This window comes from Rhamphochromis longiceps, linkage group LG22, assembly GCF_057381845.1.
Source record: "Rhamphochromis longiceps isolate RC_006_pf linkage group LG22, R_longiceps_female_GT1.1, whole genome shotgun sequence".
In the NCBI taxonomy this organism is placed as follows: domain Eukaryota; kingdom Metazoa; phylum Chordata; class Actinopteri; order Cichliformes; family Cichlidae; genus Rhamphochromis; species Rhamphochromis longiceps.
Genome location: NC_140577.1, coordinates 24,889,248 through 24,904,219, shown reverse-complemented (window position 1 = coordinate 24,904,219; position 14,972 = coordinate 24,889,248). Strand labels below are relative to the sequence as shown.

Sequence of the window (14,972 nt, the reverse complement as noted above, 5' to 3'; positions counted from 1 at the left end):
GAATAGATGTACGCAAACCTAAATCTGAAGTGATGAAAGTCGATCTAATCAAATGATGTTTTTGGGCATTTTTTCCAGACATAAAAGTCAATAATAATTTGTGTCCACATTTCTTACCTGTACCTGTGAACTCAGGTTGAGATTTAAACTGCAAATCCACACTCTTCCTTCCTCAAATATGATTTTTTGAAGTGTTTTCTTTCTCCTGGCCAGTTGACATTTCCGTCGTCACTTCATGAATCCTTGTGTTGCAGATTTTTATGCTGCAGGCTTGATTGCTGTCTCTAGCTCTCTCTGATATTGCTAACATTCATTCCTAATCAAGCACACCAAAGCTGTCCCATTTCCTATATTATGGCCATATTAAGCAGCGATGTCCGCTTATGCATTGAAAAGAGCAAAAGACAAATCCAGCCAACGGTGTCTCAGATATTATGTGTGAAGTTTCTTTCACTGGCTGACTCTGCGCCGATTTTAATTCAAGTGCTCCGGTCAAAAGCCAAACAAGTTAGGCGTTACTAAACTGCCCCATCAGTGTTATATATATTCATGTGTCAGTCCTATTGTAGGAGCCAAATAGAGGTTTCTGGCCTACATCTAGGGTGCAAGGAGGACAGAATAAAGTCTGAAGGAGCAACTGAAGCACTAACAAAGAACTATTTTACTGCCTGACCTGCGCATTTCGACATCACGCCTTCATCACGGGTCATCATAAAAATCGATTTCTCAGGACATTTTTAATAGGCCAAGCGCAGAGTGGAAACATGACGACAGCCTATGTGAACTTACAATAATTTGCTGGTCCTTTGGATCATAAAGGGGAGTGTCTAATACATAACATGTAGTGGCACATTTAGTCGATGAGCTGGAGGTGCAATTATGATGTGGCGGTAAGATAATAATGTGCTTGATAACAAGTGCAGTTTGCACCTGAAACACCTTAATTATTATATATTAATTAATTTATGTTATGTTTAATTAGTGGATATATCCAAACTGCTTCTCTTTTCCCGGGAGAAGTGACATCATCACCTGTCAAGCATAGACATATTCAAACGTCAGTAAATTTAGTTAATAATTCTCAGTTATAGTTATTAAATCTTGCAGTCATCGGATTCTTTGATGTCTGAGTATTTAAAAATAAGGATCAAGTCTTTTTCAAACATTTGGTGACCATCTTTTATTCCCTTGTCTTCAAATTGATACAGTTCCACACGGCTGGTTTCTGCCACCTGCTGGTATGGATATGCTTCTGCAATGCATTCGGCATCCATCCATCCATCCAGCCATCCATCCATACACCTCTACTGAGCAGTTAAATGAACTAATCCTCCAATAACTCAACAATAATCTAATGGCAAAGCTTACTTAAATATGTATTCACATGTCAAAATATGTTACATTTTATCCCCACCATGACAAAAGTGCACTGATGAAAGAGACATGATGCTTCTGATGCTGACACAGTATTTAAATAACTTTTCCTTTATTAGACAAAATAAAATATTTTTGCCTGACTTGTTTAGGCAATTGTTTATATCTGATTAATGTCTTTCTCTGGCTTCATCTTTTTCTTGCAGCGTACAAAAACCAGCCTGCACAAGGCATAGACAGGCACCACCAGACTGGGAATTCCTGCCAAAACAAAGATGACCACATTGATCCATGAAGGGTAAGGTACTGATGCCAGAGTTGGAAATTCGTCCTGCAAACCATAAAACATCACAATGAGCAAACAAGCCTGTTTTCATTACTGTTTAAACTTCACACAAGCAACTATTGCAAATATATATATATAAATTAAATGAGGGGCCCCTCCCCCACCTGAATCCCTCAGAATCAGCTAACTTTTTTGTACTACAATAAAAAACACATTTAAAAAAGCCATGTGCTACCTTGATTGTCATGATATCATTAAAATAGGGGGCTTCCAACTGGTCATCATGAGCTTGTGAACCTCAGTTGGTGCCATAAAGTTTGGCTGGATGGAAATATAATTTGTTTGACTCAACCCTCTAACCCGACACGCCAATTAAACAGCTTGCAGCTCCGTTGATGAAACCAACAGGGCGAGGCTTCCTGAACTTTTTGAACCCAACAGGAGAGTTGAAGGAGTTATTGCAGCTTTGCAATAGCTGTCAACTCCCCGCTTCAATCCATGAAAACAACCTGTAAACCTGTCCTGTTGTCTGACAATGAAAATCTGGAGGTTTTTTTTATATTAAGCAGGTAAAAATGAAATTTCTTCATTAAATGTGGTAAAATAACATAAAAGAAAAACAGCTGATTCTGAGAGATAATGTTGATTGTTTTCTTTTTCCTTTTTTTTTCAGATTTCACAGATTTTTATAAGAAGTGGTCTTTGTGAACTCACGTAGTCGGGGTCCCAGACTAAATAGGTGAGTTCTTGTTGGGCTTGAGTCACCAGGTAGAAAACTAAAATGACCAGGAGGATGAGAGGGCTGGTGAATCTCAGGGAAATCTGCCAGAAGATGCAAGGCTTCTTTCCAATCATGAACTTGATGTCTTCATTGAACCTGTCACACAAGAGGGTTTTCATGAAATTAAACTTGATTTAATTCATGGAATTATAACTTTATTTAAATAAAACAAAAACAAAAATGAAAGAACAAAAAGTAAATAGACTCATATTAAAGTAGAACCAATACAAAGATCAGTAAACAGTAAAGTTAGAACCTGTAGAAGCAATGTGCAAGGTGATTGCTTTAAGGGACAGTCTGCAGTGGTGGATGGACAAAGTTTCAAATGATGAGGTCAGCATGTGTACAAATGATCCCTACTTCTGCTTTTATGAAAAGTTGAGCGAGAAAGGATAACTATCATCTCAGACACACGGCTCTGGCTGTGAGCAAAGAAACTCTGCACACATGTTGTTCAAATGTTATGTTTAGGAGGGGCAGTCAGTCAGAAGGAAGTTGTTTTAAAGGGCATAAAAAGAGGGTGGGGCTGCACCAAAGACAAATATTGGCTGAATGAGAAATGCTTTTAAACAGTGGATTGTGCAAAGCTACAAATAATAAAAGTTGGAGCTGGAAATGAGCATAACATAGGCTCTTAAATATTTAATTGTTGTCCAACTGTGCTAAATGCACCAAATAAAGATTGATGACAGCCTGATTGTACAAGGTTACAGGACATCATGTTCCTGATTTTACAGATGTGTGGCTGCTTTATATAATACAATATTATCTAAAAGTACATAAACTTTGTGCACTAACCTGTCAATGCCATAGATGTAAACAACAGCTATCATCTCAGTCAGGCCAATGGTCAGCAGTGGGATTGATCCAGCAAAGTTATCGAAGAGAGTTACCCAATAAAGGCCTGACTGCTGTGCAAACAGCAGACAGATGATGAAGGATACAAGACACGTTACTCCTGAAAGACATGAAAACAAGGGAGCTTGTGTTAACATTGGGGTTGCAGGCCGACGTGTTGATTGTTTAGTCTTTGAAACAGAATACCTGTCAGTGCCTCTTGGGGCCATTTTTTAGGAAATAAATTCAAGTCTTTCAAAGGGACTACGACTCCTTCGATGTTGCCAAAAAGTGTTGAGAGTCCGAGGCAGAGAAGCATGATAAAAAACAGGACAGACCAGGCTGGGGAACCCGGCATTTTGGTAATGGCCTCTGTGAAGACAATAAAGGCCAGACCTGTTCCCTCCACTCCCTGAACAAACACAATGCAGATTAGAATAAAAATGGGAAATGGGAGTTTGATAGATTTTCATTAAAATAGGCACCTCACTGAGGAGTTTCTGCATGTCACAGGTTTTAATGTCCAGTCCAAAAACAGTATCTGGATTGGAGCTGTTCAGATGATGAAGGGCTGCATTGTAGTTGCTGGCAGTGATGCTGTCTTCAGGGAGTTCAAATCCATTTAGTAACATCCTGATGTTTCTAAGAAGACATTACAGTTGAGAATAGTAATTACAGGAGTATACATTAGTTATGCAAATAACCTTTTTTAGATTTTTAATTAAAGATGAAAAAGAAAAACACAAGAAAGTTAATTTAGGAATCTTAAATATTACAAACACTGACAAATCTAGGTTAGAAAAATTAAGCAAATATGGAAGAGCCTTAAAGCTGCATTCTATAAAAAAAAGCCACCAGGTGGCGATAGCTGTGGCACTTTTTTAAATCTTTTTTTTCCAATCAAGATGTCAATGATGAAAATGCTCAACTCTTCATAAACAAGCTGTCCATTTTTCATACATATACATATATACCAGTTAATAATTTTTGTTGTGCTAAAGCTCAAATGATTGTTTTTTGCAAGAAAAATGAGAATAATTTTTCAAAAGTTCCAAATTTTTCAAAAGGTTTTTAAAGTCCTAGTCAGCAAGTTTAGTGCCGTTTACTAAAATGATGTAGCAAACTTTCTCAAAGCCTTAAAATAAGCTTTACTCACTCACTGATACAGGTGTCATATTTGTCAGTGGCCCTGAAGCCAATGACGGTGTAGGTGACTGTGGCAGCATAGATTGAGGTGAGGCCAGTTATAATAGTCAGGATCACCGCATCTTGCATGCAGTTGTTGCTTGGCGAAAGAAAGTAAAAATAGAAGTGAGTCGAATCTTACTGTAACAGTCATGTAGTGATACATTCAGTAAAAGGACTAGATGTTGCAGTCCCTGATAATGCATTGCTTTAAATGGTGAGAGTCTTGAGGGGTGGCTGTTCTGAGGAAAGGCAGCCCAGAAACTGGGGATTAGAGATCTGATCTAGATTATCAGAAAATATAAGCCTTTCTTTATAAGTCTTACTGGACAGGGTTGTAGCTTGAGAAGGAGATCAGGCCTCCCCATGCTAAACTAAAGGCATAAAAGACCTGGGCACCTGCATCCAACCAGGTTGTTGGGTTCATCAGCTCATCCACCTGCAAGGGTGAGATACACAGTGTAATGTGGCTTTGTATTAAGATATTTACACAATGTTACATGATGTATATTTATGATAGAACTTTGAAATACACACATCTGGTGTGAACAGGTACTTCACTCCGTTCATGGCTCCTTTAAGAGTCAGTCCTCTGATCAGGAAGATGGCCAACACTACATAAGGCAGGAGGGCTGTAACGTACACTGCCTGAGGTCATGAAAAGATGTGAAAAATTGTCAAATAACAGCAATAAGACTGATTAAGCAATGCTTGTTTTTGAAAAAAAGTTCAGTAAACCTTTCCTGAAGTACTGATCCCCCGTATGTAGCAGATACAGATGACTGTCCAGGCAGCTAACAGACAGATCACTATGGGCCACTGGAGTCCTCCAGAGTCTGTTATTGAGGCAGAGGCATTCAGAGTGACTCTGTAAAAGTAGTAATCCACTGTGGAGCTCTGCTGACACTCGGATATAAAGCCTGAAAATGCATAAAAGTCCACACTTGTGATTAGATATTGGAGACTAACAGATTCTAAGTATGTGCTTGTGTCTTTTCAGCTACCTGTTCGGTTGTCATTGAGAGGACACTGGGTCCAAGGCAGTGGGCCTTGAAAGGAATTAAAGAGATACCACATGATCCAGGCTATTAAGGTGTTGTAGTACAGGCCAATCAATAAAGAGACCAGCATGGAAGCAATACCTGTAGGAAAGGATCATTAACAAACATCACATTTACACAGGACCAAGCTTTCATTAACAACTTTGTGTTCCTGTAGTACCGATAATTCTCCCATTTGTTGCTTGGGTATGTGGTTGTAGAGGCCGTTACTTACCAACACCAGTCAGATAGGGGTTGATGGCCCTCCACACGCCCACACTGCCTTTCCTGAGTCGCTGGCCAATGCCAAACTCCAACAGCAGAAGGGGCAATCCTTCTAGCACCAGCAGGATGATGTAAGGAATCAAAAAGGCACCTGGAACATGTTGATCAGCAGCACAATTAGACAGTCAGAGGTGTTTGCAATACCTCACATACTTAGATACTTAGTAGTGGAATAAGGTTTGGAAGTCAGATGCTATTAAATCTGAGCTGAGCTGGTTTATGCAGGCGATCGTGGCTCAAGAGTTGCAGTTCGTCTTGTAATCGGAAGGTTGCCGGTTCGAGCCCCGGCCCTGACAGTCTTGGTCGTTGTGTCCTTGGGCAAGACACTTCACCCGTTGCCTACTGGTGGTGGTCAGAGGGCCCGGTGGCATCAGTGTCCGGCAGCCTCGCCTCTGTCAGTGCGCCCCAGGGTGGCTGTGGCTACAATGTAGCTTGCCATCACCTGTGTGTGAATGGGTGGATGACTGAATGTACTGTAAAGTGCTTTGGGGTCCTTAGGGACTAGTAAAGCGCTATACAAATACAGGCCATTTACCATTTATCAGCTGTTCCATGTGTGAACATTGATATGTTATACATGTGATATACATGTAACGGCTCTAAACGCCCATTCAGAAAATTCCAGATAATTATGAGATCCCATAGTCACCTATGAAAAATATATACACAAAGATAGAGATCTCAAAGAGAGTGGGAGCACGGTTCATATTCTCAGCAGTGGTGTAGATTGGTGAGCTGCAACCAGCAGTTTAACAAAAACTGTCAGGGGCTTGCTGGGAGATCAGTGACATTAATACTTGAATTTTTAAAAATGGCTTTTTAAAAATGCCCCCCCCCCCCAGTGAATGTGTTTCTTCGTTACTGAACAATGCTAGAGTGTGCATGAATTAGACAGCCACCGACACACATGACTTTTGTACATGTGCAGAAGGGCAATTGTTGTTTAAGCAACAACACTGTTATCATAGATTAAACTCTTGATTTCTGAGATGGCATTGCCATAGCAAGTACATGACACTGACAGCTTTTGTGGGCTATCAAGCTAAGACTGGTGGAAATCAGTGGTGGAGTCAAAGCTAATATTTTTTTCTGTTTTCCATGAATTTAAAAAATTATTATTATTATTGTTTATTTGAAGGAAAAGGTCACAGCTTAAAATAAAGCTCTAATAAAAAATCTTTAATACACTGTATAATTTCTGCTTCAATTAAAACGTAGCTTTAATTTATCAAACATTATGTTTGCTGCCCAATAATGATCCTTGAGAGAAGTAAGGGCCCACCCCCCTTTTCCTTTAGCCAATTGTATGGTTTTAAATCTAATTCAGGGCCTTTTACCTTCCCAAATTTATCTTGACAACAATTTGTCCCATTCATTAAATTGTTTGTGGCTTATTTCTATTGGCAATGTTTAAAATAAATATCATAATGTAGCTTTGTTGGGATTCAGACACTTACAAATGTCAAGTATTAATTTCCAAAGCTTCCACTAAGTTTCCTTGACACACAGATTTTGTAACTTTTAAAACTATTTTCTAATTCTTTCTAATTCAGGAAAATGTTTAAAAGACAAAAACAGCAACATACCCACAAACCTCTATAACACTGCAATAAAAAATGACAATACTGTAATTGGAGACAGAAATAATGCGATGCTTTACTGTTTTCTTCTGGCCTTACCTCCTCCGTGGGTTTGACACAAGTAAGGGAATCTCCACACATTCCCAATCCCTACACAGAAGCCCACACATGTTAAAATGTACTGAGCTTTGTTATCCCATTTGGGTCTGTCACCATCTTCCTTTTCCATCTTTTCCAGGTCCTCATAGTTTGGGATCCTGAGATCCAGTCCTGGGTTGGGAAGAACCAGTCTCATGGTTGCCCAGTAAAACAGAGATGTTACTCTATGGTTCTGGAAAGTCAAAGTGAGGGCTTATTATAAGCATAAGACTGGGTTGAAACAAGTTTATGATCTTTTGCTTTATCTGGTAAGTGCACAGAGTGCACATTTGCACTGATAAGCAAATGTGCACTCTGTGTCAGTACTGTATAAGTCACAAATTTTAATCAAACATTAATCATAAACAATGGCATGGTAGCTCTCAATAATCCTCACAGTGCTTGAATCTACTGATCACCTGTAATCCCATTTTGCAACTCAGTCACCCAGGAGAAGTCATATTGTTTCCAGGAGCTGATAAGGGAGTACATGAACTTTGCAGGGAACTTTGATGCAGCCTATTATGCGACGATGATAACTGAGTGCTCACAGTTAATGGTGGAAGAATTCAAAGGGAGTCATGTGTGGTAGGAACAGGCTCTAAACCCAAGCCAGCTATTCAATGAGTTAAAATTAGAGTGGAAACTGAGATGAAAACTCCTAGAACCCACCTGCTTAGAATCATGCCACCAGGTTCAAACACATTAAAAGTAAAAAAAACAACAACAAACAAACAAAAAGTAAAAAGTGCATCATCTTTGGATATTCCATGGCCATCTCCAAGGCAATCATAAAAATCACCATTAAATGCAGAAGATAACAAGGTGATGCAGTGTCCCCATTGCTGTTTTGCATAGGCCTAAACCCCCTAAGCCAGCCTGCCACTAAGAGTGTATACTGATTCAGGAGTGGAGCAACCATCAGCCGCCTCCTGTACAATGCTGACGTTAAGATGTATGCCAGGAACAAGCAAGACATCGATTTACTGCTCCAACGCAAAAGGCTCTAGAGCGAGGACATATGGATGCCATTTGGGCTGGATAATGTGGCTGAATGTTTTCAAAAACAGGAGATAGTGGACATAAGGAACAGCTACAAGTACCTGCGTATCCCTCCGGCTGATGTGAGCCAAGATAAAGACCCATGAAGGTCAGCCACAGCCAAACAGCTGTAGAAGGTAATGTGCTGAGAAGCCAGCTCAATGATAGGAAGAGTGTGGGTGAGGATTAGTGAGGGTTAGAGACACAATCCAGAATGAAACACAGAGCATCTGCAAATACATCGGGAAGATGACCCCAGAAATCAACTGAAGACAGATGGTGATGAGGAAGTATCATGGAAGACCAAGTCCTTCCTTGAGACATACCATCAACAGATAGAGGAAGTAGCAGATATCTCGAAACCAAAGAGCAGCCAGCAGGACCCAAGCTGCAGGCTGTGCAAAGGTGTCCCTGAGATAGTCCAACATATAGCGGCAGGATGTAAGAGAAAGTTCGACTGAGTACATGAGAAGCACAACCAAGTGGCTAGGATAGTGTACATGAATGTCTGTGCTGCATGTGGACAAGAAAGTCCCCAGTCCTGATAGGAGAATCAATGAGAAGTATTTCAAAGCAACAGGAACTTAGTGTTTTAGCCAGAGAAGCAGCTGCTGGCTGACCAACCACACATAGTAGTGCCTGACAAGAAGCAGGAGACCTCAGATGTGATAAATGAGGCAATCCTGGCATATGGCAACGTCAGGAAGAAATAGCACAAGAACATAGAAGTACCAGGGGCTTCTACCCAAGAGTCCTGAGTAATTTTCAGAAAGAAGAGGCATAATCATTCCAACATATTTTTAACCTGAGAAACCTCTAAAAGAAGGACCCTGTGAAGTTCAGTTCACACTCAGTTCTGACCCCCTAATAAAGCAGCCAGCTGTTTTTACAATGTAAACACTGGACTTATTGTACCCCGTAATTATTCCAGGGCTTCCCAAAAGCAGTTTCTTGAGATTGTGCACGGCATAGAGACCGAGTGTTCTCTATTGAGGCTCCGATGCTTTGGAATAATCTTCCTCTCCATATTAGGCAAGTTACATCAGTGGCAGTTTTTAAGTCCAGATTTTTATTCCCTGGCTTTTAACTCTGGGGGCAACTGACATTTTTATTAATTTTATTGCTATGTTTGGTTTTTCCTGTTGTATTACTATATTTATATTTGTACTGTACAGCACTTTGGTCTACCAGGTGTGTTTTTAAAGTGCTATATAAATAAATGATGATGATAATGATGATGTTTTCTTGTTCTTACAAAATAAACAAACAACTAAAACCTATGCCTCTTTGATACAAAATGGTAAGACGACAGTAGGGAAGTGACAACATGAAGACCTAATCACTGGAAGCGTGACTGTCAAGAAACCGTTCTTAAGGAAGTAAAGCAAAACAGATTACTCAGGACTTCTGAGCAGAAGCAAAACAGGAAGAAAAGTCTGAGGTATGCCAAATTATACAAGAACTGAAATGAATCAAATTTTCATGTCATATAATTTTCATTATTTATGGAGAAGGTCATTGACAGGTACAACAGTGAGTGTTGACAACCATAAAACACAGTGGAGACTGTCATAGTTTGGAGCTTCATTTTAACCAGTGTTGTTGGGATCTTGTCACAATTACTGGAACTGTAGTATGAACACAGAAAGTACCATCAGATTATGAAACACAGTGCAATACCATCTGGAAAAAGTGCAATTGGCCACGGCTTCATTTTTCAGCATCACATTGACACATCGTGCAGTGTCCCCATTTAAAAAATCCTTGAAAATGCTCCTGCCCAGAAGGTTGGCTGTTTTGACGTTCAGCACTCAGGCAAAACCGATCTAACTATCAGCTGATCTCTAATTTGCATGCCTTCATGAGACACGTTCACAAAACTTTACCCTCCAGTGTTATTCTACTGTTATTGTTGAGGCATCAGTTTTCACCAAGTCTGCATTTCATTTGAAAGAGATGTGAAACAACCAGCGTTGTAAGTTAAATTATGTTTAGGGTAATGTTCAAACACATTATGGTGGAATTTGCTTTCTCATCTGCAAAAGTTCAGTTCATAAATGTTAATTATACTGTCTGCAGTTGATCTTTTATTGTCCTTGATATGATAATATCAAGTTCACTTGCACAAATTTCTATTGGAATGATGATCACAATTTTAATGTAAAACATCAAAAGAAACTGATGATAAGTGGAAAATTAATCTGTCTTATTTTATGCATATATCTTTGTTCAAAACTGGAGAAAGTATAATGTTTCCCCAAAAAAGATAACAACAATTTCTTAGTTTATAAAAAAAAGATTGCTGATTTTTTTTTCTATGAAAATAATAATTAGTTCAATTGACATGCTTAGATGACTTTCCTAAAGTCCTTGTATGTATGTAAAAATGTCCTGTACATTTTAAAGTCATAACAATGTACTAAAAATTGATTAGCACTTTATATAGCACACAATTCTTTTGAAATATGTCACCTGGAGTGCAAACCCATACTCACTAAGCACCATTTAAAGCTTCAAAGCTGAACCATGCTGTTTTGGGTACAGTGATTATATAGGTCATTAGTCTATGGGCAAGTAAATCCTGAGGAAATGTATCTTGCTTTAATCATTATTTTTGTGAATCATTAAAGGAAAAGTTTGTCAGTTATCCAAGTGCCTAAAGAACCTAAAGAACAAGAGACAAAGTTCACCTGCAACATATGTCACATTATACTACTTTTTCTTATTGGTTCATTTTTAATTTTTTTTAAAGGAAATTCTCTTTGTTTCTGTTTCAGCTATCAGATAAATAAAACATACATAAACACTTAATATCCTGTATAAATGTAGCTTGAGTTTGGGATTTCTTGCATTTCTTGCCAGGTTCTGTGTCAAATCTTTAAGTTAAGCTAAATTCTAACACTACTAAAAACAAAAAACAAAAATAAAAACATGAAACTTATATGAGTGTGTTTGATTTGAATATGTCGATGAAAACATGTTCTAAGATTCCTGTTGTCTCTGATTTACCATTATGGAAATAACTGTAAAGACACTAAAGACCTACTGAATAACTATTGCACTGATGCACTGATGCATCACTTTTATGGCACATGGATACAGTCGGCAATACTAAAGTAATCCTGAAGCAATAATGAACTAGTGAGAAGCTGCTATGTATGAAGTTGTAGATCTGTTGCTGCAGGTGTTCTACTAACCCTCCTGTGCACGTGTCCAAACCATCTCAGCATTGCCTCTCTAACTTTGTATCCAAACTGCTTAACTTGAGCTGCCCCTCTAATATACAAATTTCTTACTACATGGGGGAGTAAACAACAACATCACTAAAGTTTACAACAAGATGCAAAGCACTCAAAAAACATTCATGTGACCTTAAACAGTTCTGAAAAAAAAGAAAAGGAAAAGGTCTTTGAACAGAAAATACCCAGATTAACTTCTATTAGAATGATGGGAAAGGAAAAGCATGGAGAAAGAGATCCGAGGAATACCATATTGTCTGTCAAATATGATGGAGATAATGTACTGTTGTACTGTACAGGATGATACTCTGTCCAGGTTCAACTAAATGTATGAACTTTAATGGGATTAAAGCATGGAATAATACACCGTCTGTTAATAATCTGCCATTAAGCTACAACATTAAAAAAGACCTGTTTTATTTTTTTCTCTGTATAACTTTGTTTTCCGTATGATTGAGAATTCCTGTTTAAAGATAGATAACTCCATTGACCCATAACAGGCTCTTACGCTTCATGAAAACACTAACCCCATCAGACAAAGTCTTGCATGGAGATCCAGAATGAGGGCAAATGATTAATCATTTTATATTTCTTCCATTTTTGAATGAATGCACCGAAAGATGTCACCTTCTCACCAAGCTTCTTGCTGATGGTCTCATAGCCCTGTACAGGTCGACAGTCGTGTTCTTCGACAGCGCTACATCACTAAATGTGATGTAGACTACCCGAGGTTATGACAAGCAAGCAAATAAATGCTAGTGGAATAACTGGTGAGGGTAGTGTTAGTGGAAGTATTAAAATCGTGTAATCCATTTTTTTTATAATGCCATATGATGACAACTTGTTTACATATGTGAGGAAGAAAGTTAAAAATAAATGTAAAAATGAAAGCTCAGTAACCTTTATGGTCAAATCGGCCTTCTTCATACTATAAAACTAACCAATTAGCTTTACACAGCAATAAAATAACAATGTTTTCTTATCTCCATTTCATTTCTTTGAATAATAAACTTGTAACAAAGCTGACGTTGCACCTTTGAAATACAGTATTAACCTTTCTATGCAAAATATTATATAATGTATAGTGTGCAAATTAAACAATTAAATTAAATCCACTAAATGAAAATGTTGAATCAGCAGCATGCTTGAAAAGCAGATGAAATTCCTTTGAGTAAATCCTGACAGTATAATTAGAAAAAGAGCAAATGAGCATGACTTGTGTGGAGACGTTACCAGGAGAGAGCGTCTTCTCTCTACAAAGTACACGGCAGCATTGCTCTTAGGTTTGCCGAGTTCATCTGAACAAACCAAAAGCTTGTGGACTTTAGAAAAACCTATGAGGTCATTCTTGAGAATTATTAATATGACATGCTAGCAGATTCACTTGAACCCAATAATAGATGACACATTAATCTCTTCTTTTAGCTGCTGTTGCAAAGACCAGGAATTATTTTTGGAAAGAATAATGATAAGGAAGTTCGTCGTTCTCATGTTGGTGAAAAAACATTAACATTACTGTGAAATCTATGACGTTCAAGATAACTTCTGTGTACAACATCCTCTCCAAATGTTCATGAGTGGAGATCCAGACATCCAAACCTGGGTTAGAAAGTACCCATCTCACGGTGTCCATGAGTGTACGGAAGCACAGAAGTCACATCTACTAGTGAAACTGGGACATTAGTGAGTACAAATAGGAGAACATGGTAATACTGAACATTGCTATACATTTGTACCTTTGACTTTTGTCTATAACCATTCAGTTTTTCAATGTGATAATTTCACACAAATTTCATTCAAAGCTTACAAAAATGTTTTAAACAGAAGAGACAAAGCCACAGGAATAAAAGCAAAAACAGCACCGTTGATTTAATAGGACACATTTGAAGATTAATATGGCAACATAGTATAGCGGACATATAAACAGATCAAATATTAAAACTTGCACAATTATATACAGCAATAGCTCTCCTTAATACGTCAAATGTATGCTAACTGAGGCCTGTAGAGTCTATAGCTCTTGGGTTTGTTGCAGTTTCTCTGTGCACGACACAGTCAAACCTCAGGATGAATTTGCTTAACAACTGTTGTCTGTTCTACTATTTTCTAGGTGCTTTAGGAAATGAATCTGTCAATTAGTCACTTTTTAAATGAAAATTATTAGCCTATCACCATAAAAGAATATTTGCTTCACAAAGCACTTATAAACATATTTATGTCTTAGCATTAGTTTTAAAAAGCGGTATCTCATATCTTTATTTCAAGGAATGGTTTGGTCGGGAGCGGTACCACTGCATCCAGACTGTTGGATGACTTCATTAAAAGTAAAGACAGGGTTCCATAAAAGAAAGGAGAGATAGTACAAAGCAAAGAAAGGCATGTCAAAGCATCAAATGTAGATCTTGGAAATTAAACTCATAGCAAAGACCTCCTTGACTCCTGGACAGTGGTTGTTGATCAGTGGTCATGACAATTTACATATTAATGATTAAGGAACTGATCATTGTTCATTGTTAATTCAGTGAGGTAGTTTCAGTCATTATGCAAATGTACTGCTTATTATGTTTGGGAAACCTGCAGTCAGCTGAGACTGAAGAAGTCACTTGGATGAGTGACGAAATGTTTCTTCCACTGAAAACACTACAGCCAGATGAACAGAATCAACCTTTTGGGGTTTAATTAGCAGTCTTGACAATTGAGCATGCATCAAGGCTGCTGATGATCAGATAATCAAGTGCATTTGATCAGCAGCACCTGGCTACTACATACCCTTATAATTCCTTGAAGTCTATCTAGTTTTTCTCTGACCTGTGCGATGCTTGTTTCTTATTCACATGACAGTGTAAACACATATACAGATGGGTCAGCTTAAAAAAAGCTTCTTAGTGTTGGGCCTTCATAACAGCTTAAGTGCATGCAGACATCAATTTTATAGGTTTCCTCAAATCTACAACAAGGTTAAAAACTATTCTTCTATAACATGGATATATGTAATAAGAAGTTACAGGGGTGTAGCTCGAGAATATCCTCAACAAAAGGTCTGGAAAGTAACATATTCAGTATAATTCAATGCAATATATTCTGAAGTAGCCTAATAGTTTTAACCCAACCCTTCTTGCTCTGAAGCAACAGTGCTAATCACCTCACAGCTGTGCTGTCCACTCCAAAATACAATTTATCAAATAA

At 38.2% G+C, this 14,972-nt stretch overlaps 1 protein-coding gene across 1 annotated transcript; it reads right to left on the bottom strand.

Moving 5' to 3' along the window:
* Positions 1-1,534: 1,534 nt before the first annotated feature.
* Positions 1,535-7,693, bottom strand: LOC146644142 (sodium-dependent neutral amino acid transporter B(0)AT1-like). The gene is made up of 12 exons (XM_085395383.1): positions 7,468-7,693; positions 5,739-5,879; positions 5,468-5,605; positions 5,202-5,383; positions 5,001-5,111; positions 4,790-4,902; positions 4,435-4,563; positions 3,764-3,920; positions 3,486-3,690; positions 3,240-3,399; positions 2,375-2,537; positions 1,535-1,705 (listed from the first exon to the last, which is right to left on the bottom strand). The coding sequence occupies exons 1-12, from the start codon at positions 7,661-7,663 to the stop codon at positions 1,535-1,537; spliced, it is 1,866 nt and encodes a 621-aa protein (XP_085251509.1). The 5' UTR covers positions 7,664-7,693.
* Between the last annotated feature and the right edge of the window lie 7,279 nt (positions 7,694-14,972).

What these genes read in the sequence shown, in the direction of transcription:
- LOC146644142 (XM_085395383.1), bottom strand. Translation starts at nt 7,663, where the DNA reads ATGAGACTGGTTCTTCCCAACCCAGGACTGGATCTCAGGATCCCAAAC. An exon ending in TCAAGCTACAACCCTGTCCA is followed by an intron (nt 4,564 to 4,789) that starts GTAAGACTTATA and finishes TCTTTCGCCAAG; the next exon opens with CAACAACTGCATGCAAGATG. An exon ending in TGCAGAAACTCCTCAGTGAG is followed by an intron (nt 3,691 to 3,763) that starts GTGCCTATTTTA and finishes GTGTTTGTTCAG; the next exon opens with GGAGTGGAGGGAACAGGTCT.